Source organism: Rhinoraja longicauda, chromosome 1, assembly GCF_053455715.1.
Source record: "Rhinoraja longicauda isolate Sanriku21f chromosome 1, sRhiLon1.1, whole genome shotgun sequence".
Taxonomy (NCBI): Eukaryota; Metazoa; Chordata; class Chondrichthyes; order Rajiformes; family Arhynchobatidae; genus Rhinoraja; species Rhinoraja longicauda.
The window spans coordinates 115,718,295-115,742,944 of record NC_135953.1 but is presented as its reverse complement, the minus strand read 5'-3'; the positions used below and the strand labels follow the sequence as shown (position 1 = coordinate 115,742,944).

The following is a 24,650-nucleotide window of genomic DNA, read 5'->3' as shown; positions in this document are numbered from 1 at the left end:
TTGAAAACACATACCTCTAGATTCAGGGACAGTTTCTTCCCAGTTGTTATCAGGCAACTGAACTGGCCTCACACCAGCTAGAGTTCAGTCCAGACTTGCCATCAATCTCATTGGAGAGCTATGAACTATCTTTATTAAGACTTTATCTTGCACTAAATAATATACCCCTCATCCTGTATCCGTACATTGTGGATGTCGTAGTTGTAATCATGTACAGTCTTCTCGTTGACTGGATAGCACAAAAAAAGCTTTTCACTGTACCTTGTTACATGTGACAATAATAAACTAATCTAAAGACATAGTTAAGAATCGAAGGTATTTATTCACAAACTGCTGGAGTAACTCAGCAGGTCAGGCAGCATCTCGGGAGAGAAGGAATGGGTGATGTTTCGGGTCGAGACCCTTCTTCAGTCTGAAGAAACGTCACCCATTCCTTCTCTCCCGAGATGCTGCCTGACCTGCTGAGTTACTCCAGCAGTTTGTGAATAAATACCTTCGATTTGTACCAGCACCTGCAGTATCTTCTTATACACATAGTTAAGAATTTTCTGTTTTTGTTTTCCTACCAAATTCTTACAATCTTGGGGCCTCCTAGCCAAAGCAGGTAGACTTCCATAATCTACAAATTGAAATATAGTTTCACCTGTTATTATTCGAAGTAAACTCTGATAACAAGAGCAACAGTTGAATGGCCACCAGTGATTGATGGTACCAATTGTGTGTCTGTTTAACTCGTGAGGTAAAGCAGCAGAGAAAGAAACAGGAATAATGGGCAAGGAACAAGAGTGAATTAAAGTGAAATTAGATACAGGAACAAAAATAAAAAGAGAGAACGAAGAATGGACAGTTCGGGGGCTCTGATCTGAGTTTCAGATAATCTCATGTTGAAACTTAAATGGTTTGAAAAACTCCTGAGGGATTTTCCAGCAGTAATGATTTGTCATTCATACTATATTTTAACATTTTCCATCTAAAAAGTCAAAGCATTCAGTTAAAATTTATGATTGAACATATTAGTTAATTAGACACCACTGTTGGAGTGACGATGAGCCAGTGTAGTGTTGCCAAGATATGATTAAAAACATAGAAACATAGAAACATAGGTGCAGGAGTAGGCCATTCAGCCCTTTGAGCCAGCACCACCATTCAATATGATTATGGCTGATCATCTAAAATCAGTACCCCGATCCTGCTTTTTCCCCATATCCCTTGATTCCTTTCGCCTTAAGAGCTAAATCTATCTCTCTCATGAAAACATCCAGTGAATTGGCCTCCACTGCTTCTGTGGCAGAGAATTCCACAGATTGACAACTCTCTGGGTGAAGAAATTTTTCCTCATCTCAGTCCTAAATGGCCTACCCCCTATTCTTAAAGGTTAAGGTTGTGCTGGTTGATTGAAGAATGTTATAGGTGTAGGATAGAAGCTCTTTCTGAACCTGATGTTGTGGGGCTTCAGGCTTCTGTACTGCCTATCTGATGGTAGCAGGGAGACCACTGACCTGCACAACCCTAATCGTACTTTGGCAAAATAAAACTTTGTTTGGCAGCTGATTATGTTATTAAACAGAAGATAGACACAAAATGTTGGAGTAACTCAGCAGGACAGGCAGCATCTCTGGAGAGAAGGAATGGGTGATGTTTTGGGTCGAGACCCTTCTTCAGACTAGACTGGGGAAAGGGAAACTAGAGATATAGACTATGATGTAGAGAGATATAGAACAAATGAATGAAAGATATACAAAAAAGTAACAATGAGAAAGGAAACAGGCCATTATTAGTTGTTTGCTAGGTGAGAACGGGACCATTATTAAACAGTTTTATCCAAGTGAAAGTGATAGCAGCAGGTTCCCAGCTATAGTGAAGGGCTTGCAAATCAATTAGATTGACTCCAATGACAGCAGACGTTTAAAATTTCAAAAACACACAGTGTGAGGAAATTTAAGGTCCCAGAAAATAAACATGTAGCCACCACGATTCCAGTACCGCACACTCTCATTTCAACAAAACGTTGTGGACTTCATGAGAGTCAAGGATCAAGAGTATTTAATTTTCATATGCATCTGGAACAGAACAATGACATTCTTACTTCCTGCAGCTTTACAGGGAACAACACAACAAATAAATACAAAATAAACAATAAAGCAATAAATTATCATTTATACTAGTTAAGAAGACTGTAATACTGCAAACTGTAGCACGTGGTGCAACCTCATGCAATGTCCATAGTAGTTCAGTGCAGAGATAGTGTTATGTTAGGATATTGCAGGATGGTTCATGCACTGCTAGTTGAAGGGAAGAAGCTATTCTTGAACCTGGATGCAATGGTTTACAGATTCCTTCATCTTCTTTCTGGGGGACCAGGTAAGAGCCAGGGTAATGTGGGTCTTTAATTTTAGCTGCCTTCATGAGACAATCCTTCCTGGAGGTCCCTTTAAAGGTGGGGAGGTCAATGCACTTGATAGACTGAGCACACTTCATGCAGCCTCCTTCATTCTTGGTTACTCGTTAGTGTGATGCAACCAGTTAGTATGCTTTCCACTGTACAGCTATACTTTCAATTGTGTATTCTGCAATATGCTAAATGCGGAGAGGATGTTTCCACTGGCGGGAGAGTCTATGACCAGAGGGCTTAGCCTCGGATTAAAAGGATGCACCTTTAGAAAGGAGATGTGGAGGTATTTCTTTAGTCAGAGGGTGGTGAATCTGTGGAATTCATTGTCACAGACGGCTGTGGAGCTCAAGTCAATGGATATTTTTAAGACAGAGATTGATAGATTCTTAATTAGTAAGGGTGTCAAGAATTATGGGGACAAGTCAGGAGAATGGGGTTGAGGGAAAGATAGATCAGCCATGATTGAATGGTGGACTAGACTCGATGGGCTAAAAAGCCTACTTCTGCTCCTATGACTGATGAATTTATGAACCATCTCGAAATGTTTGAGGAAGTAAAGGCATTCATGAGCTTTCCTTGTGATTGCATCAATGTGCTGGGGTCATCATAGTTGTACACACCCAGGAACTTGATTTTGCGCATTCATACAAAACTCTAGCTGAGAAGGATCTTGAAAGGACCATGCAAGTGTGTAGCTCTGTTATTTTCTAAATCTAAATATTTATTACTACACTGAGTTGCAGGTGAGGGGGGGAGTATGACTTACATTAATCAATAGTCAAAGAGAGAAAAAAAACCCAGATCTAATGCCTTTGGTGTGGCATTGGACAGAAACTCCTTAATTCACCATGTTCATCTTTATTCACATTCTAGACTAATAACAAGGCACAGCCAAACATCTATAACAGCTTCAGAGAGAAAAAAAAATCATGATAGTATTGGTTTATTTAAAAGATGATCAAAGTCAACAGGTTTGTGGAAGCAGTTATTTCTTGGTATTCCACATATACTTAACCTACCTTTAGAGATAATAAATCTCTTTATTATCTCTAAAGATCGTTCCGATATCCAGCACATTGATGCAATCATAAAGAAAGCCGTCAACGCCTTTACATCCTTGGAAGATTGAGGAGATTCTGTATGCCAACGAATATTTTCTTGAACTTCTACTGGTGTAGAGTAGAGAGCATATTGACTGGTTATATCATGACCTTGTTGGGCAACTCAAATGCCCAGGAACAAAGGAGATTACAAAAAAATGGTGAACGCTGCCCAGTCCATCACAGGTATTAACCTCCCCACCATCGAAGCGATCCATAGAAGGCGCTGTCTCAAAAAGGTGACCATCACCATCAAGGATCCACACTATCCTGGTCATGTTCTCATTTCACTCCTGCCAATGGGAAGAAGGTATAGGAGTCTGATAATTCTAACATCCATGTTCAGGAACATGCTGCAAGTAAGAATTTCATTGTTCTGTTTCAGTACATATGACAATAATGCACTCTTGACTCTCTTGGCTAGCTGTTACTGACCCAAGGTTACAAACAAGATGCACAATTGAATCATGACTAACACTGGGCATTACATTTCACCACGAGCAAAAAGGCTAAGGACACATTCAAGCGTCTTTGAGTTTCCAGAAAAGCGCTATACAAATGAAATGTATTATTATTATTATTATTATTATTATTATTATTATTATTATTATTATTATTATTATTATTATTATTATTATTATTATTATTATTATTATTATTATTATTCAGAGATTTACCAGAATGGTATCAGGGTTGAAGAAAATCGAGAGAAAAGAGAAAGTTATGGGGAGATTTAACAGAACTATTCCAATTATGAGAGCTTTTAATTAACAAGGATAAATAGTCTCATGATAATTGGAGGGGTTGGGTGGTAGATTGGAGGTGAAGGAGCATAGGTCAATAACAAGAGGGCATTAATTTAACAAAAGAAACAGAAGAAATTGGTGGGGAATTATTTTACCTGACCTTTTTACGACTTGGAATGCATTGGAATGGATAGTAGCAGCAGATTCAGTTGTAATTTTCAGAAGAAAGTTGGATAAATACTTTGGACAAAGAGTGATAATGAAGAAAGAGCAGGGAATGTGATTAATTGAAAAGCTGTCAATAAATGATACAGACATGATGCGCCAAGCAATCTAATTATATGTTGCACAATTTCAGGCTCCTAAATGAGAATACGGTGAAAATTTTAAAAATGTATAATACATGACGAATTTTCAACCATCTTGCACATCAGAACTGTGTGCACTACATCAGCAATGTTTACTACACCTGGATAGATTTTATTGGTCTTCACTGATTTGGTGGGAATCTGACAAAGCTGTCTTGCCTGCTGTTATTAAGTTCACTTCAGTTTCATTCTCCCAAAACAAGAAACGAAAATCAGATTAATTCTATATCGTGTGAGGCCTTTAAATCATGAGGCAAGAAACAAAATCCATCCATAGTTATTCCTCCTTATGTAACTATGATACTGCTTGGGATTATCTTTCCATTCATGGCAAGTGAAGTGCACGGTTAATCATCTTTGACTGAACATGGTATGATTGCAGCAAACAGAATTCTTGGATCATATTTTAGGCTACAGCATGCGACTTGTCACAGTAACTAGAATCTCTCCAGTACTTTGAGCTTTTAATGTGTGTCTAACCAGAACATTTGTCATGCTGACCTATCTGAATTGTCAATTTTCTTATTCGGTTTGGCTCCTGTCCTTTTAGCCTTGAGACCTGGCATCTATTAGCATTTAGATTGATGTCTCTACTAGTCCTGTTTAAAGTCAGCTCAACAAGTTCTGACTGTGCCCCACTGGTGCGAAAGTGCCATTATAAGTGAACAATGGTGCAGAGGAGAGCACTATTTTAAAGTCAGGAATTAGATTAAATTGTTTGGGATTGGAAAGAAAACTTTACTCTGCAGGTTTAATTCAGTATGAATTATGCCACTCATCTGAAACATGGACCATGAATGAATGAATGAATGAATGAATGAATGAATGAATGAATGAATGAATGAATGAATGAATAAGTTTATTGGCCAAGTATGTGCATATACAAGGAATGTGCTTTGGTGCTCCGCTCACAAATGACGACACAAACATACAGTTAACAATTAAGAATAAAGCATAAACACATCAAAACAATAAAAACAAAACAACCAAATCATAAAGCTGCATGATATTCTGAGCTCTGTATAATGAGATTTTGTCTTGCATTTACTGCTCTGTACTTGACCCAGCGGGTGACTGCACGTCCAAAGTATAAAATGCCTTCTGATAGTCATCAAAATTAAAATTAATAAACATGTTGTGAAACACCTCGTGTTAAATCTACATTCTCTGTTTTATTGCACAGGTGGAAGAAACGTATGTAAATGAACTGGCAGAAAAGTTACAAGACACGTAGGTATTATGTAGGTTGATAACACGTAGGTTGATAACACCAATTTTTATCGTTTCACAAGAAATGTCTTAATATCTTAATGAGCTCTAATCTCACTAAGGTAGGTGAGGAAGTGCTGACCAAAGGTCAGGAGGAAAGAAAGATTCCATTCACCTCCGAACAACAACTCGACAGTAATCTTAGTGGAGACCTTGAAAGCATATAATTCACTCGTCTTCCTTACCAGAGCAAAAGGTGTGCCTCTGGGAGGCCAAGAAAGTAGGAAAACGGTTTTAAAGATTAGACAGATTACATCAGGGTGCTGCTGGTAAGATGTTATAGGCATGGGCTTTTGGTAAATGGAAATCAAGGATGGGACATTGCTGGTAATGATGTTTAGTGAGAAAATCAGAAATTCTGCTCATTTTGACAATTAATTATTATTTTAAAAATTGTTGCACAACAGTCAGGAAGGAGCCTTGTGTGCCACAACTTCATTTTGGAAATAAACTTAATGCAGACATTTCAGATTCCTTTCTCTGTTACATTATGGAGTTAACCCCACACTAAATGTTGGTGCTATAAACATACACTGAATAATGAAATTTAATTTAAATTACATTCTATTTTTCAGTGTATGTTTTAAGTGCACTTTTTAATTTTGCATCCTAATTCATATAAACTATCTTATTATTCCATTTATTCATAGTTCATTTCCTTAGTCTGGTTCTCATGGACCATAATATTTCTGTTTAAAATAATTTACTCTTTTAAAATATTGTAAGGTACAGCAAACTTTGTGTGATACAAATGAATTGAAATTGCTCCATGGGATGTTGTAAACTTGTTAGTGCGACTGTTGAAGCAATTCTTGTTGCAGTGATAACGTTAACCTTTTTTAACGAAACTAATTATTGATAGTGTCAAATTAGCTGCAAGGTAATGTGCTGATCATTATCATAACTGCAATTTCAGCTTTTAAGAACTTACAACAAAAAAAATCAGTGGGGCAGATTTTCCACATAGATTTGCAATTCTCCACAAATGTCCCAAGTTCCAGCGCTAACTTGGGCTTATGCCAGCCATGGTATCCCACGCTATGTTGCTCATGCGATTTAATCCCTAGGACTCCATAAATGGACTCCCAATAGAAGCCAACAGTACATCACAAACTTGCACGGACTCTTTAGGTCACGGAAAATCTGCAAACTGAGTCCTCGCTGGGTTAAGTCTGGTGCCAGTGTGGCAGTCTCACTGAAATCAAAGAGAAATCAGAACTGTCAGGAAAATGGAAGCCTGTTTTATTCGGTTATTTTAATTGTAGGTCATTCATTTTACATATGTGGTCAATTTTCAATCAGTGTATTTTTAATAATTCAAGGCTCAAAGACATTTGTAGGTGTTCAATTTCAGTGATAGCTGTAGCCATTACTGAATCCGGTGCCAGGGTCTCAGTGGCTGTCAAAGCCATTGCATCAGTGCAACTCTTGAGTGGGAAGAGGCCCTGGATTCGGAGTGACCCTGGGCCCGGAGTGCCGCTGGGCCCGGAGTGTTACTGGGATGGATGGAGCTGGGCCCTTTGCTGGGAGAGACCCCAGGCTGGAGGTACACTGGGCCGCGAGTAGACTGGGCCAGAAGTAGCTTGCTGGTCCAGGAGAGGGCCTGGGCTGGGAGTGGTCTTGGGATGGGTGTGGCCCTAGGCTGGGAGAGACCCCAGGCCAGGAGTGGCCCAGGGCCAGAGCCAGGAGTGGTTCTGGGACGGGAGTGGCGCTGGTGTGACCCTGAACTGCACCATGCTGTGCTGGGCCTTGGGAAGTGCACTTGGGACCATGCTAGAACAACGGCATGATCCCGACCAACTATCTCAAGGACAGCAGTAGATCTGCCACTTTTTTAAAGTTGTTCGCATGGCAGAATAAATGTCTGCTTGTCTTTGGCATGTGTCTTCTGAAAATTGGTAACTCTGGTTTCATTGATATGTTGCAAAAAGGTACCCGAAAGAAATACAATCAGGACTTTTGGAGATCATCTCACCTTCAGCAAATTTTTATCCAGACCTCTCGAAACTGAAGGAAACCTTTGGAGATTCACAATCCAGAGTAAAGTAAGTAATTCATGAATATAAAGATGGTCTTCCAAATTATTTTTCTAATTAAAAGTAATTTTACAGCTAACTGGGCTCAATGTTAGTAAGCATCAGGAAGCATTTCTGACACTTTCCAAACTTTATTAATAGAGTTTGTGACAGAGTTTTGTTCAAAATGGAGTTTATACAGAGTGGCCTTTATAAAATCCAGTTGCATAGCATATAAATGGATAAACTAGGAACTTTAGATGGTGGAATCTGGAGTAGCTCTGGAGTAGCTCAGCAGGTCAGGCAGCATCCATGGAAAGCATGGACAGGACAGATGACGTTTAGAGCCTGATTGTGATACATTGTGTCCTCTGGATTTGACACTGATGTGACATTGCAGCAGAGGAGCAGCAGAAACATGTGGAGGATTACAGATGTTAGCATGAATGATGGGGCACTGAGTGTCATTGGAGGTGGATTTGAAAAAATACATATTCAATGGCACGGACTCTTGAACATCAACTCTTCCTAATAGTAGAAAAGCAAGATACCAACCAAAGAGACTTCTTCCTAACCCCAAAAATGTCTCACAAAAAGCTTATGGCTATATCTTTGACTGCAGAGAGTTTATAGGCAGTGCAATTACAATGACTGCAAACCCTTGAAACTGCAGATGAAACCGTTACTGAATTTAATTTGAGCAGTGTGTCCGGTAGATGTTTACTGGAAGAGTTCAATGTTACCCCAAGCACTGTTGCATATGATCCCTCCTTAAAAACTTAATGGACGGGAATGAGTGAGGACGGAATTGGGCTTAAGATGGCGACTACCTGGGAGAGATTGCTGACAACTTCTAGGTACATGTGGAACTCTGGATCAACATCAGCCACAAGAATATCTTCAGGAGAGGAAAGAGAAAATGATTCCACGAACAAAACAATAGCTCAATGGTTCTTTATTGTCACATGTACAGATGCTCCCCGACTAACGAAATTTCGACTTTACGATGGTGCAAACGCTGGGCAACGGCAGCAAGCCACAGCTCGCTTCCAGCCACGTGATCAGGTGTATTAAATGCATTTCGACTTTTCTGTTTACGATGGGTTTATCGGACCGTAACCCCATCGTAAATTGAGGAACAACTGTACTGAGGTACAGTGAAATCCTTTTTTTTTTGCATACAGTTCAATAAATTATTACTATGCCCAAGCACAAACCCCCAATTAATTAGAAAGTGTATAGAAATAGTCCACTGACACAGGATTTACGAGTCGGCAGGTTTTGGCACCATTTTCAAAGTCGAGTTGGGTCCGGTTCACGCGCTCGGCCTACGGCGACAAAATAAATACTTTATTGCGGTGACTTATCAGATGCTTCTGTTCATTTTGATCAACTGGGACGAGTTTGTGAGATGAGGTATGACCGGGCATGAACTGAGTCATGTGTCGTGGCACGTCTACAGACAAAAGTGAAACCTTTAGGGACAGCTACTTTATTTTCAGGGAGGAAGATATCTGTTGTTAATGACTGGAAACATCTGTGGCACAGTTAATTAAATCACTGCTACTAATTCAATATAAATCAACCCATGGCAAAGCAGCTGTTAGAAAGCTGTGGTTTAGTTAGTTCCCTAACTGATTATAAACTAAAATAAATAAAGTAATATTTAGACACTTGAAGCAACAAGGTGTCATCCCTCACAAAAAGCATATGAAATCTCACTTATCAATTCACAACAGATTTCAGGAAATTGGAAGGCAGTTTTGCTGCAGTCATTGTAATGCATGGTTATTTGCCTTGTACGCTGTTAAACTCTGTTGGCCTAATCATTGCAAATGTGTTTGAAATTAAATACTGAGTGAATGAACTCCATGCTCTGCTGCATTTAAAGTAAACTTACTCATCATCCAATGAAAATTGGTATTTTTAAAGATAAAATGCTTATTAATGCAATGTAAACATACAGCACTTGAGATCATTGAGTCATAGACTCGTGGAGTCATGCAACACGAAAACAGGTCCTTCGGCACAACCTGTCCTAGCCGACCAAGGTGCCCCATCTCCACTAGTCCCACCTGCCTTCGTTTGGCCCAAAACCATCTAAGACTTTTCTATGTATGTAGCTGCCCAAATGTCTTCTAAATGTTGTTATCGTACCTGCCTCATCTACCTCCTCTGGCAGCTCATTCCATATATCCACTATCCTCTGAAAATGTTAGCCCTCAGATTCCTATTAAATCTTTCCCCTCTCACCTTAAACTGTCTTGATTCATGATTCCCCTACTCTGGGTAAAAGAATCTATCTATCTATATAGTGCATCTACCCGATCTATTCCCCTCATTTTATACACCTCTCATCCTCCTGCACTCCAAGGAATACAGTCCTGGCCTCTCCAACCTCTCCCTATAATTCAGGCCCTCAAGTCCCAGCATCATCCTCATAAAATTACCATGAATATTCTTTAAAGAATGTACATACAATTTTCAGGGTTAGAAAAACATTTTCACTTTTATTTGCTGGGATTTGGTCATTGTCTGTATTTAATTACTCTTGAGACACATACTCACAACTACACACATATATACACACACACACACACACACATATATATATATATATATATATATATATATACACACATAACTCCAGCATTTTGTGATACTATACATATACACATATATAACACGTGTGTGTGCATACACACACACACGCACACATATGTGCACACAATAAACAAACAATAGTAGTGCAACAATAACAATAATAGTCTATTGTAGTTCAGAGCTTATTTGAGGTTGTAGAGTTTAATAGCCTGATGGCTATAGGGAAGAACCTGTTCCTGAACCTGGACGTTACATTTTTCAGGCTCCTGTACCTGCTTTCCAATTACAGGAGTGAAGTGAGTGTGTGGCCAGGGTGGTGTGGGTCTCTGATGCTGCTGGCTGCCTTTTTGAGGCAGCGACTCCGATAAATCCAAAGACGTACAGGTATGTAGGTTAATTGGCTGGGTAAATGTAAAAAATTGTCCCTAGTGGGTGTAGGATAGTGTTAATATACAGGGATCGCTGGGCGACACGCAGCCTTGAGGTGCTTCTGTACTGATTGTTAATGAGGAAGAAGTGTTTCTGCCAATTCGAACAGACTGTGGCCTGTCCAATTGCAGTGGGATGTGCAGACCCAGTTCCATGAGCTTGGTAACCAGCTTGGAACGGATGATGGTATTGGAGGCCGAGCTGTAGTCTATAAACAACAGCCTGACGTAAGTGTTTTTATTGTCCAAGTGGTCCAGAGCAGAGTGGAGAGCCAGGGAGATCGCATCCTCCGTTGACCTGTTGTAACGGTAGGCAAACTGTAGTGGCTCGAGGTTCTTGTTGACGTAGGAGTTGATAAGCACCATAATCAACCTTCAAAGCACTTCATCACCACGGACGTTAGTGCCACTGGTCGATAGTCGTTGAGGCACGTCACCTTACTCTTCTTTGGCACCGGTATTATTTTTTTTAATTATTTTTTTTAAATTTTATTTAAATTTTAACAAAGCACATACATGTTACAACTCATAGTACCCAATGATACCTACGTTATAAATTCGATTATACATGTATTGTTCTGTATTATCTCCCCACCCACAACCCCCCTCCCCACCACCCCCGTTAGAAAAAAGAGGAAAGAGAGAAAGAAAGAAAGAAAGAGAGAGAGAGAGAGAGAGAGAGAGAGAGAGAGAGAGAGAAAGAGAGAGAAAGACAGAAAGAAAGAAAGAAAGAAAGAAAGAAAGAAAGAAAGAAAGAAAGAAAGAAAGAAAGAAAGAAAGAAAGAAAGAAAGAAAGAAAGAAAGAAAGAAAGAAAGAAAGAAAGAAAGAAAGAAAGAAAGAAAGAGAGAAAGAAAGAAAGAAAGAAAGAAAGAGAGAGAGAGAGAGAGAGAGAGAGAGAGAGAGAGAGAGAGAGAGAGAGAGAGAGAGAGAGAGAGAGGGGGCGTGTCCAATGCTTGGCTGAGTAGACATAACTTTTCAGCACTCCCGAAAATAAAGCCCTATTCTGCCAAAAAAAGACGTACTACAGGAAATCAAGTACTTTAAATTAAATCTAAAAGTATACAGAACGTACTGATGCCTTGCAAGTAAGAAAAAAGAGGAATACAACTGCCACAGAAGCAAAGAAATCCAGCAAAGGAATCAAGGAAAAAAATCGAAGATAGGCCTACAGGCCAGATGGAGCAGGGGCCTAGATTTTGTGAGCCCTCAGCAGGCGGATTGTCTGGGGAGGGCTCCGGTGCGAAGCTGGAGTCTACTACTCCCAGGAATCGCTCTTCGACTGGGGGCGAAAGACAATGGGGTCTTCGCGAGCTAACAAGAGGGCGCACTGTTCGCCGAGAGGTTGCTGAAGTCGTGTCTGAAGCCTCGGACACGAGTGAGGATGAGGGAATGGGAGACCTCATTAGCAGTGATAGTGGATACGAGGAAGAAGGAAATCAAGAAGATACAGAGACTAACTTTAAAACGATGTTGGAAGAAATTATTAACAGGCTTAAGAAAATTGAAGGAGATAACAAATTGATGAAAAAAGAAGTGAAAGCACTTAGGAGGGACACCAAGGGAATCCATAAGACTTTGAAAAAAATGGAGGAGAATTTTCAAACAGATAGTTGATGATATACAAATGGAATATGAAATGTTAAAATCTACAGTGGAAAAAAATGAAGATAGTATTATTGCGGCAGCAATTGAAAGCAAAAAGATGGTGGAGAAGTTTGACGCCATGGAAAATTATAACAGGAGAAAAAATGTTTAAATTGTTGGTTTGCCAGAGGGAGTGGAGGGGGAAGACCCAATCAATTTTTTCCAAGATTGGATAGTGACTTGTCTGGGAATACATAAACAAGGTGTGATGGAAATAGAAAGAGCACACAGGGCTCTAAGACCGAAATCTTCAGCTAATCAAAAGCCATGATCTGTTTTGGTTAAATTCCTGAGATACCAAGATCGAGAATTGGTTCTGAAGTCAGTCGGGAATAACATAAGAGCAGGGAAACCAATAGAGCATGAAGGTACTAAAATAATTTTCTACCCAGACATCAGTAATGCCTTGTTGAGCAGAAAAAGAGAATTTAATAATGTAAAAAATATTTTATGGAAGAAAGGTTATAAGTTCACTTTACTGCACCCGGCTACTTTGAAGATTACGATCAACCCTGGAGAAGATAAATTTTTCAAAGACTTTGTCCAAGCACAAGATTTTGCTGAAGAATTGCCATGGAGAAAAGCTCAAGAAGACTCAATGAATAATTATTAACTATTATCAGTTTCAACAATTTTGATATTTTTGACACCGATTTGAATCTTTGCTCAAAGTTGACAAGAATTAAGAATATAAAACCAAGATAAGATAATGAATGGTTGTAACCTACTTCCTAATGTATTCTATTAATAAGATCTGTATACTATAGAGGGGACTAATTGGATTATCGATTGTTAATTTTCAGAAGTTCTTGATATATCGGGGGGGTTGGAGAATATGGATGCTCCACCATAAATCATGGGCACACCTCATATAATAGAGGGGGGTAATGTTGTTAATCTATTTATTAACAACATTAGAGGGAGGGCTTACTTTTCTATCTTTCTTTTTTCTTTTCTGTTTTTGTACCTGGACCATGGAAGGGAGCACACTGAAATACGGCGCAATGTAAATATCAGAAGAGGTATCAAGGTAAGGAAGGAAAAAAAAAATGGAATGAATGGATAAAACATTAAATTTTTAAAGTTATAATGCGAATGGGTTGAATGGACCGATAAAAAGGAAGAGAATTTTAACACAGATGAAAAAATTGGAAGTGGATATAGCTTTTTTACAAGAAACACATCTAACGGAAAAAGAACATCAAAAGTTAAAGAGAGATTGGGTAGGAAGTATGGTAGCATCTTCTTTTAATTCAAAAGCAAGAGGGGTTGCTATCTTATTTAAGAAAAAGCTGCCAATTAAGATAGAAAATATTGTAAGTGACCCAGTAGGTAGATTTATAATGGTACATTGTCAAATTTTCTCAGAATTGTGGACTTTAATGAATATATATGCACCAAATACAGTTGATGAGAAGTTTGTGCAGGATACCTTTTTAAATCTAGCGGAAGCACATGAAAATATATTGATAGGAGGAGATTTTAATTTTTGTTTAGATCCAGTAATGGATAGATCATCAAGGACAATGACAAGGACAAGAGCAGTGAAGATAACCTTGAACTTAATGGAAGATCTAAATTTAATAGATGTTTGGAGGAAAAGCCATCCTAGGGAAAGAGACTACTCCTTTTATTCCAATAGACATGATACATATTCTAGAATAGATCTATTTTTGATTTCAGTTCAAGGGGTAGAATAATACAAAGAGATTATAAGGCTAGATTGTTATCGGATCATTCACCATTATTAATGAAAATTACAGTGCCAGATAAAGAACAGTCAGTATATAGATGGAGACTCAACTCTTTACTATTGAAAAGGCAAGACTTTTGTGATTTTATTCGAGGACAAATTGGATTATTTTTGAAAACAAATTTAAATTCAGTTAATGATAAATTTATTGTATGGGATGCAATGAAGGCTTATTTGAGAGGCCAAATTATAAGCTACTCATCTAAGATAAAGAAAGACTATAGGAAGGAATCTGAAAGATTAGAAAAAGAAATCACCGTACTAGAAAAAGACTTACAGAAAGCTTCTTCAGATACGAAAAAAATACAACTTGCAAATAAAAAATTTCAATATAATACTTTACATACTTACAGAACAGAAAAACTAATATTACGAACTAACCAAAGGTATTATGAATTAGGAGAAAGAGCGCACAAGGTATTGGCATGGCAATTGAAAGAAGAACAAATATTAAGAACAATAAATTCAATTAGAACAGATCAAACCATTATTACTTATAAACCTAGAGAAATCAATGAGGTATTTAAGCAATTCTACACTAATCTGTATCATTCTGAATCTGAAAAGGATGAAATTAAGATAAATAATTTTTTATCCAAGATACAATTACCAACAATCTCTAATGAGGAGCAGATGGGACTAAATGCCTCCTTTACTTTGAGAGAAGTGGAGGAAGTATTCCATTCTTTACCAAGTAATAAATCACCAGGGAAAGATGGTTTCCTGCCTGAGTTCTATAAAAAATTTAAAGATTTGTTGTTACCAGTATTTATGGAAGTGATACATCAAGCGGAAAAAACTTCTACATTACCAGAATCCTTCTCAATGGCAATTATAACCGTAATTCCAAAAAAAGGGAAAGACCCTTTAAAAGCATCTTCTTATAGACCAATATCATTGTTGAATGCAGATTATAAAATAGTTGCTAAGCTTTTGGCAAGGAGATTGGCAGAATTTTTACCTAAGCTGGTTAAAGAGGACCAAACTGGATTTGTCAAAAAAAGGAGAATATCTGATAATGTAGCAAGATTTATAAGTATTTTACATTTAGCACAGAAAAGAAAGGAATTAAGTGTAGCAGTTGCTTTAGATGCTGAAAAGGCGTTTGACAGGTTAGAATGGGATTTTTTATTTAAAGTATTAGAGAAGTATGGATTGGGAAATGGTTTCATTAACTGGGTAAAAGCCCTTTATAAACAACCTAAAGCCAAAGTGGTGACAAATGGCCAATCTTCTCAATCATTTAATTTGGAAAGATCTAAAACATAGCACAAAAAGTAAGGAAATTTGTGTTTGGTAGATTATTTCTTTGTTGTAACAATGCTTCTTGGCAATAAATCTTATACCGTTGGAAAGCCTGTTTATTTCCCTTTTAAACGGTGCCACATTTGTAAGGAACATGCATTTGTGGGATGAGCAGCAGAGCTGAGTATGTTGGTTGCGCCCATGAAAAACCTGCCAAATCTTCTCTGCCAATGCCAAACAGCTTATTCTGCCATTGACTCTTGTTCGGTGTTGTTTGGTGGATTGGATGATTGAAGTCTGAAGAAACAAGACATATTGGCAATTTAACAATTTATTCATTTAATAAACAGGAGCCTCAGTAGTTTGTGGAAGAACCATACACAGCCACAACAGCCTGGCACCTCCTCCTCATGCTGGTCACCAGCCTGGTCACACACTGTTGTGGGATGGCATCCCATTCTTCAACCAGCATTTGTCGCAAGTCAGCCAACGTGGTTGTGTTGGTCACTCTGGCACGAACAGCACGCCCAAGCTGATCCCACAAGTGGCAGAATCTGTACTCATCGCTGAACATAACGTTCCTCCACATGTTCAGGTTCCAGTGCACGTGTTGCCGACACCAGCGCAAACGGGCCTGACGGTGAAGGGCAGTCATGGCAGGCCTCCTGGCAGCCCTATGAGGCCGGAGATCAGTCTGTTCCGAATTGTCTGGGCAGAGAGCCGTCGGCCATATCGTCCTGCAAACCTTGACTGCAAATCTGTCAGGGTGACAGGGTGAGAAAACGGTCTTCTTCGGGTGGCGTCTTCTTGGGACGCCCACTTCGCGGCCTGTCTCTGACATCCCCCGTTATATGGAACTTGGCTTTCACTTTGGAGATGGTTCTAGGGCTCACTCCAAATAATGCCGCAACTTGGTTTTGCGGAACACCAGCTTGAAGTTGCCCTATCGCACGGGCCCTATCCATATCAGTCAAACGTGGCATGCCGATTCTTGGAGCAGACACCTACTGACCACTGTAGCAGGGCCCATGCTCACAGATGCTGCCAATCAGGTGCCAATCAGGCACCTGATTGTCAGCACCTGGGGGTACCAGAAACTCAAAACAAGAGTCAATAGCAACAGCAGAATAAGCTGTTTGGCATTGGCAGAGAAGATTTGGCAAATTTTTCATGGGCGCAACCCATATACTCAGCTCTGCTGCTCATCCCACAAATGCATGTTCCTTACAAATGTGGCACCATTTAAAAGGGAAATAAACAGGCTTTCCAACGGTATAAGATTTATTGCCAAGAAGCATTGTTACAACAAATAAATAATCTACCAAACACAACTTTCCTTACTTTTTGTGCTATGTTTAGTAGACAGGGATGTCCCTTGTCACCAGCTTTATTTGTACTGGCTATTGAACCTCTGGCAGAGCTAATAAGATCCGATTTAGACATTGAAGGATTTAAAGTTAATCAGGAAAATCACAAAATTACTTTATTTGCAGATGATGTTTTAATTTGTCTTACTAGACCATTGGAATCCTTAAGAAAATTATATTTCAGACTGGAAGAATACGGGAAAGTATCAGGATACAAAATTAATAAAGATAAAACTGAAATAATGCCTCTTTTTGAAGGCAATTATGATCAATGTAAAAGAGAAAGTCAGTTTAAATGGCAAAAAGAAGGCATTAAGTACCTAGGGGTTAAAGTAGATAATAAGTTAAATAATCTGTATAAACTAAATTATAAACCACTAATTAAAAAAATAGATGAGGACCTGAAGAAATGGATGAATCTTCCAATTACATTGCTAGGGAGAGTGAACTGTATTAAGATGAATATTTTTCCGAGGATACAGTATTTATTTCAAACACTGCCTATACCTTTACCAAATAAATTTTTCCAAGAATTGAATAAAATTGTGAGACATTTTCTTTGGAAAGGTAAAATGCCAAGAGTGTCTATGGAAAAATTAACATGGAAATTTGAATTAGGTGGATTGCAATTACCAAATTAAAAAAATTACTATCTGGCAGCACAAATGAGTTTTATTTCATCCTTTTATCAAGAGGGTGGAAAAACAGCATGGGTTAAAATTGAAATGGATAAAATAAAAGAATTATGCCCAGAAGAATTTATCTATAAATGGGAAGCGAAGCTATTAGTTAAGGATAAAGAGTCACCTTTGCTAAAACAGTTAATTAATATATTGTTGAAAACAGTGAAAGCTAATGATAAAATATTTTTTTTAACAGCTAAAACTCCATTAGTAAAAAATAGATTACTGCCGTTTGCTTGGAATAATCAAATATCACAAGTTTGGGAACAGAAGGGTATTAAACATATAGGAGATTGCTATGAAGGAAATAATTTTTTGACATTTTCTCAATTGAGAAATAAATATCAAATTCCAGGGAATAGTATATTTTTTTCTATTATCAACTACAATCTTTTTTAAGGGAAAAGTTAGATAATTCAATGTTTCTATTTCAAATTAAGGGAATTGAATCCTTGATTCAGGGCAAGGGAACTAAAAAAATTATATCTTCAATGTATAAATTATTACAAAAATCCAGTCCAAAGATAGGAATTCAAAAATCAAGACAAAGATGGGAAACAGATCTGAATATTAGCATTGATGAACCAAGTTGGGAAAGATTGTGTTTAGACAGTATGAAAAATACTATTAATGTGAGATATAGTTTAGTACAATTTAATTTTTTACATCAATTATATTTAACTCCGAAAAAATTAAACAATTTAAAACCAAACTTATCTGAAATTTGTTTTAGATGCAACCAAGATGTGGGTACTTTTTTTACACTCCACATGGGCATGTCCGAAGGTAACTCCATTTTGGAAAGACCTAAAAAAAATTTGGAACAATTGATGAATAAGACCATACCATTGGATTCAAGGTTGTTTTTATTGGGAGATACTAAAGGAATATTACCAAGGTTAATTTTAGATAAATATCAGGAAAGATTTCTCAAAATAGCAATAGCAATAGCAAAAAAATGTGTAGCGGTCACTTGGAAAGATCACAATGAAATAAGAATTGAAAGATGGTACGCAGAAATGCGTAGTTGTATCCCATTAGAAAAAGCTACTTATAATCTGAGAAATAGATATGATTTCTTTTTGAAAGTTTGGAACCCATTCATTTTAAAACTAGGACTAAGAATGGGAAATATTTAAATTCAGGATTGTTTTGATACCCTTAATAAGAATTTAATAAGAAGTTAGCCGGAAGTGTTTCCTTCTTGACTCCAGGTTTCTTTCTTTCTTTCTTCCTCTTTTTCCTCTTTTTTCTAACTGGGGGGTGGTGGGGAGGGGGGTTGTGGGTGGGGAGATAATACAGAACAATACATGTATAATCAAATTTATAATGTAGGTATCATTGGGTACTATGAGTTGTAACATGTATGTGCTTTGTTAAAATTTAAATAAAATAAAAAAAATTAAAAACTCCATTCTCCTGCCTTCTCCCCATAACCCCTGACACCCTTACTAATCAAGAATCTTTCAATCTCCATCGTAAAAATATCCATTGACGGTCTCTACAGCCTCCTGTGGCAATGAATTCCACAAAATCACCACCATCTGACTAAAGAAATTTCCTCCTCATCTCCTTTCTAAAGGGACATCCATTTATTTTGAGGCTATGACCTTTGATCCTAGACTCTCCCACTAAGTGGAAACACCCTCTCCACATCCACTCTGTTCAGGCCTCGTAACAAAATGGATAACCTTGCATTTCCCCACCCAGTACAGTTGCCAAATCTTTGCCCACTCATTTAACCTATCTATATCCCTTTTTTATTTCTCTGTGTCCACCACACAACTTGTTTTTCCGTCTGTCTCTACATCTTCAATGAATATCCCAACAAATAGTTTCTTCATCTCTGTCAGTAATGTAAATAGTAAACAGTGGAGGCCCCAGCACCGTCCGGCACGGCCTGAAATAGGCAGCGGGATTTTCTCTGCCTGGCGGGGGCTTCAATGTCAGGAGCCACGACCGCCCCGACGTGGCAACTTCAACAGTCTGACCGCGGGAGAAGATGGCAGGGGAAGAGAAAAGACATTCTGGCCTTCCATCACAGTGAGAAGGTGACTGGAGGAGACTCACTGTGATGGATGTTTCTTGCTTATTTTTCTTGCTTATTTTTCTTGGTCTTATTGTTGGACTGTGGGTAATCTTTCATTTCACTGCACATCTATGTGCATGTGACAAATAAATTGACTATTGACTATTGATCCCTCTGGTACCCAACCAATTACAGCTTGCCAACCTGGAATGCGTCCATTTATTCTGACATTTGTTTTCTGTTTGTTGCTGGTGGGCCAAAGGGTCTGTTTCCACGCTGTATCTCTAAACTAAACTAAACTAAACTAAACTTAATCCTCCACCCATGCTAAGAACCACAATGCCATGAGGTCTGGTGCAGTAGGCATTTGCATGGAGTCTTTCCAAATGACCCTGATGTGCAAGTCTTCCTTTCAGCATTGAAAAGATATTGATTTACAAATTTGTGAACATAAATAATTTCCAAAATGATCCCCATCGATTAAAAAGAAATGTTTAATAATTAAAATTGAGCAGATGCATATTGTAGTTATCTCTGCATGCAGGCCAGTAGATTATGAATCTGTAACCTTGGCAAAAGGCATCTATACATTACATGTTAATGAAAGCTTCTAGTTTGTGCTCTGCTGCTCTAAAAATGACGAGTCATTATTGCCTTTGAATATCTTACTACATTATATAACTTCCTCAGAGTGTTATTATGTTAAATGTTCAAAAATTAAGAACATTTTTTTTTAAATTGAATATTTTTGCACCATGATATACACCCATTTAAAAATAGTCTGTGAGGCTTGTCCAGAGTTACTATCATGCAATGGATGGAAATATGCCTTATGTTAAGCTGCTGAGGTATGCAATGTATTTTACAATGGGCACATATGAGAATGTGGCTCGAATCTCCAGTCAGAAATCTGGGAACTACTTACATGCGTTATAAAGAACAGCCTACCCGAAACGTCACCCATTCCTTCTCTCCCGAGATGCTCCCTGACCTGCTGAGTTACTCCAGCATTTTGTGAATAAATCGATTTGTACCAGCATCTGCAGTTATTTTCTTATACTATTTAGCCTACTACCTACTTTTCTTTTCTCATAGCCTAAACTTTTTGCTGTTTTAGTGAGTAAATTGAAAAGAACAGTGGGCATCTTGGCAAAGATTGGCAAAAATGAGCCACTATAGAGCAGCAGTAGAGTTGCTGCCTCACAGTGCCGGGTTCGATCCTGACTATATGTGTTGTCAGTACAGACTTTATACCTTCTCCCTGTGACCACTTGGGTTTTGTCCGGGTGCGCCATTTTTCTCCCACATTCCAAAGACATGCAGGTTTGTAGGTTATTTTGGTTTTTTAAATTGTCCCTGGTGTGTAGGATAGAACCAGTGTAAGGGCGATCGTGTTCGGAGTGGACTTGTTGAGTCAAAGAGCCTGAACCCACGCTATATCTCTAAACTAACCATCTTCTCTAACTTGTGGAAAACTATTTCCCAATGGAATTTTTTTCTCTCATTACTCATATTGTATTAAATATTTCTGTCAAATTTGAATTTACTTCCTGCTGATTCTTATTCTGAAGAATTTACTTCTATCCATATCTTTTTTTCCACTCTCCCTGCCTCCGTCACATTCTCACTGTGGAAGGCTTCCCATTTTTTTTACCAGGCAATGGAAAGCCGAGTCGTTTTGTTGACTTTTATTTGAAGAGAAACCAAGCATTTCAAACACCTACCCAGAAATAGAAGGTATTTATTCACAAAATGCTGGAGTAACTCAGCAGGTCAGGCAGCATCTCGGGAGAGAAGGAATGGGTGACGTTTCGGGTCGAGACCCTTCTTCAGACTGATGTCAGGGGGGCGGGTACCAGCATCTGCAGTTATTTTCTTATACCTACCCAGAAATATTCCTGCCCCTTGATACTGATGGCTGATTGCTGAAATATTTAAGGGAGGCCCCACTGCTAGTGATGGGATGGTAGGGATGAAGATGTGAGGCTTGCAGGCTTGGAGCAGCTCTTTGCAATTTCAAGTGGCTTCCTGTTGTACCAGGAGCCAAAGAAGAGACACAATAAAACCCACAAATGAGCTTCTTTATTTTAGTTTGTCTCTCTCATTTTACTCTCAAGTGGCCTAAATATACCAAAACATATGTATAGGAAGGAACTGCAGATGCTGGTTTAAACCGAAGATAGACACAAAAAGCTGGAGTAACTCAGTGGGACATGCAGCATCTCTGGAGAGAAGGAATGGGTGACATTTCGGGTCGACAACCTTCTTCAGAAAAATGTATAATTCTCCTTCTGCCACAATGTGCTGGCATATCATAGCCCATCAGCTAATCAGCTAACAAATGGATTGGCATTTAATGCCATATCACCATAGGTGGACATCTATTATTTGTGCACAAAATGCTGGAGTAACTCAGCAGGTCAGGCAGCATCTCGGGAGAGAAGGAATGGGTGACGTTTCGGGTCGAGACCCTTCTTCAGACTGATGTCAGGGGGGCGGAGGAATGGGTGACGTTTCGGGTCGAGACCCTTCTTCAGACTGATGTCAGGGAGGCGAGATGCTGCCTGACCTGCTGAGTTACTCCAGCATTTTGTGAATAAATCGATTTGTACCAGCATCTGCAGTTATTTTCTTACACTCTATTATTTGTGCAGTGGCTGAAGGTATTTATGGAGCAGTATTCTCTTCGCTATTCTTTATCTTTTTCTCACATTACTCAATAACAACACTGCTCAAGATGTTTCTGTCAAATTTTGAATTGCAACGGTTTTACAGCTGCTCCACAAATGGAAAGTCATGACACAGCTTTATAGGGCATTGCTTAGGCCACATTTGGACTATCGCATGCAGTTATAGTCGCCCTGTTACAGGAAGGATGTGGAGGCTTTGGAAATTTGCAGAGGAGGTTTGGGGTGTATTAGCTTGGATTGGGGGGTATTAGCTTGGATAGACTTGGATTGTTTTCTCTGGAATACCGGAGATTGTGGGAAGACCTGATTGAAGTACATAAAGATTATGAGAGACATAAATAGGGTAGACACTCATAACTTTTTCACCAGGATGGACAAATCAAATACTAGAGGGCAGAGCTTTAAGGTGAGAGGGGCAAAGTTTAAAGGAGATGCACAGGACAAGCATTTTTACACATAAGGTGGTGGGAACCTGTATCTTTAAAGTTTCACATTATAAAAGTCTCAGTAGATCCCTTTTCCACAATTCAGATGCTTATTCCACACGATGTCAAACTGCATTATGGTGTTCAGGCAACCAGCAATATTGTTAAGACACAAGAGATTGCAGATTCTGGAATCTGGAGCAAAGTTTCAGAATAGCATTCCAGAATTCCAGTGCATAACTCCCCAGTTCTGGCCACATTCTTTCCTATGCTACTGAGTCATAGAGTCAGACAGTCCTTTGGCCAAACTCGTCTATGCCGACCAAAATGCCCCATCTAAGCTTGTCCCATTTGGCTGTGTTTGCCCCATATCCCTCTCAATCTTTCCTATCCATATGCCTCACCAAATGTTTTTTAAAAGTTGCTATTTTAACTGCCTTTCTCTGGCAGCTCATTCCATATGTTATCGAAACGTATAAGATTATTAAGGGGTTGGACATGTTAGAGGCAGGAAACATGTTCCCAATGTTGGGGGAGTCCAGAACCAGGGGCCACAGTTTAAGAATAAGGGGTAGGCCATTTAGAACAGAAATGAGGAAAAACTTTTTTAGTCAGAATCTGTGGAATTCTCTGCCTCAGAGGGCAGTGGAGGCCAATTCTCTGAATACATTCAAGAGAGAGCTAGATAAAGCTCTTAAGGATAGCGGAGTCAGGGGGGTATGGGGAGAAAGCAGGAACGGGGTACTGATTGAGAATGATCAGCCATGATCACATTGAATGGCGGTGCTGGCTCGAAGGGCCAAATGGCCTACTCCTGCACCTATTGTCTATTGTCTATATATCCACCACCCTCTGTGTTAAAGGCTTGGCCCTCAGGTTCCCATTAAAATCTTCTCCTCTCACCGTAAACCCAATCCTCTAGTTCTTGATTCCTCTACCCTGGGAAAAAGACACTGTGCTGTCACCCGATCGATTCCCATCATGATTTCATACATTTTTAATTTACACACCTGCCCAACCTCTTTCTGTAGTTCAGGTCCTCGGGTCCTGGCAACATCTTCATAAATCTTCACTGCATCCTTTCCAGCTCGGCCTTGAATGTGGTCAATTGAACCACAAATAAAATAATGCTATAAGCAGACAAAACAAACTATTAACCTCAGTTTGTGAAGCAGCATCTGTGGAGTTAGAGGGATGTTTAGTGCCTCCACAGATGGGGTTTCACACACTGAGTTCCTCCAGTAGATTGTTTTTTGTTCCAGATTCCAGTATCTGCAATCTCTTGTGTCTTCATGATATTGCTGGTTGCCTGAATAGATATCAGGTTCCCAACATAAAATCTCCTGCAAACCTGAAGCTTTAACATATTCATTATTTGATCATTTCTGCTTTCAGATGGAGAACAAAACAGAACTTGGACTACAGCTTTTTGATGATGTATGCTCAAGCCAAAGGAAATTTTTATTTACAGGTATAGTAACAGCAACTTTATGGTGCCTATTGTATAAAAACTTGAAGAAATCAATTTCAACCCAGCATCTGGCACTCTAGGTACTACTAAAAGGTCATCTTATAAGAGATAGAATCAAGGATTTAATAGTCTAGATGAAATAAAAGCAGCTACTGGAGGTTATGACAACTGCACTGAGATTCGTCTGAATTGGTAGTATGATTTCTGTCTTAATGTAAGCATTTTGAAAAATCCTTAGAGGTAAGTGCAGAGATCAGAAATCAATTTAGAGGGCAAAATAAAAATTTCATTCCTCTGTTTTATGACAAAATTTAGGAGAAGGAATAACATTCTTCCATCACACCCTTCTGTCTATTAGTAAGCCAGTTCTGAATCCATACAACCAAGTCACTGGGAATCCCATGCATTTTAATTTTCTGG

At 38.8% G+C, this 24,650-nt stretch overlaps 1 protein-coding gene across 1 annotated transcript in view; it reads left to right on the top strand.

Moving 5' to 3' along the window:
• Positions 1 to 24,650, top strand: part of LOC144600399 (alpha-1,3-mannosyl-glycoprotein 4-beta-N-acetylglucosaminyltransferase B-like) — a 126,517-nt gene that overhangs the window by 53,782 nt on the left and 48,085 nt on the right. The window contains exons 5-7 of the mRNA XM_078411988.1: positions 5,790 to 5,836; positions 7,807 to 7,920; positions 24,155 to 24,230. Of these exons, the coding sequence (XP_078268114.1) occupies positions 5,790 to 5,836; positions 7,807 to 7,920; positions 24,155 to 24,230 (237 nt within the window). The remainder of the gene's footprint in view (positions 1 to 5,789; positions 5,837 to 7,806; positions 7,921 to 24,154; positions 24,231 to 24,650) is intronic.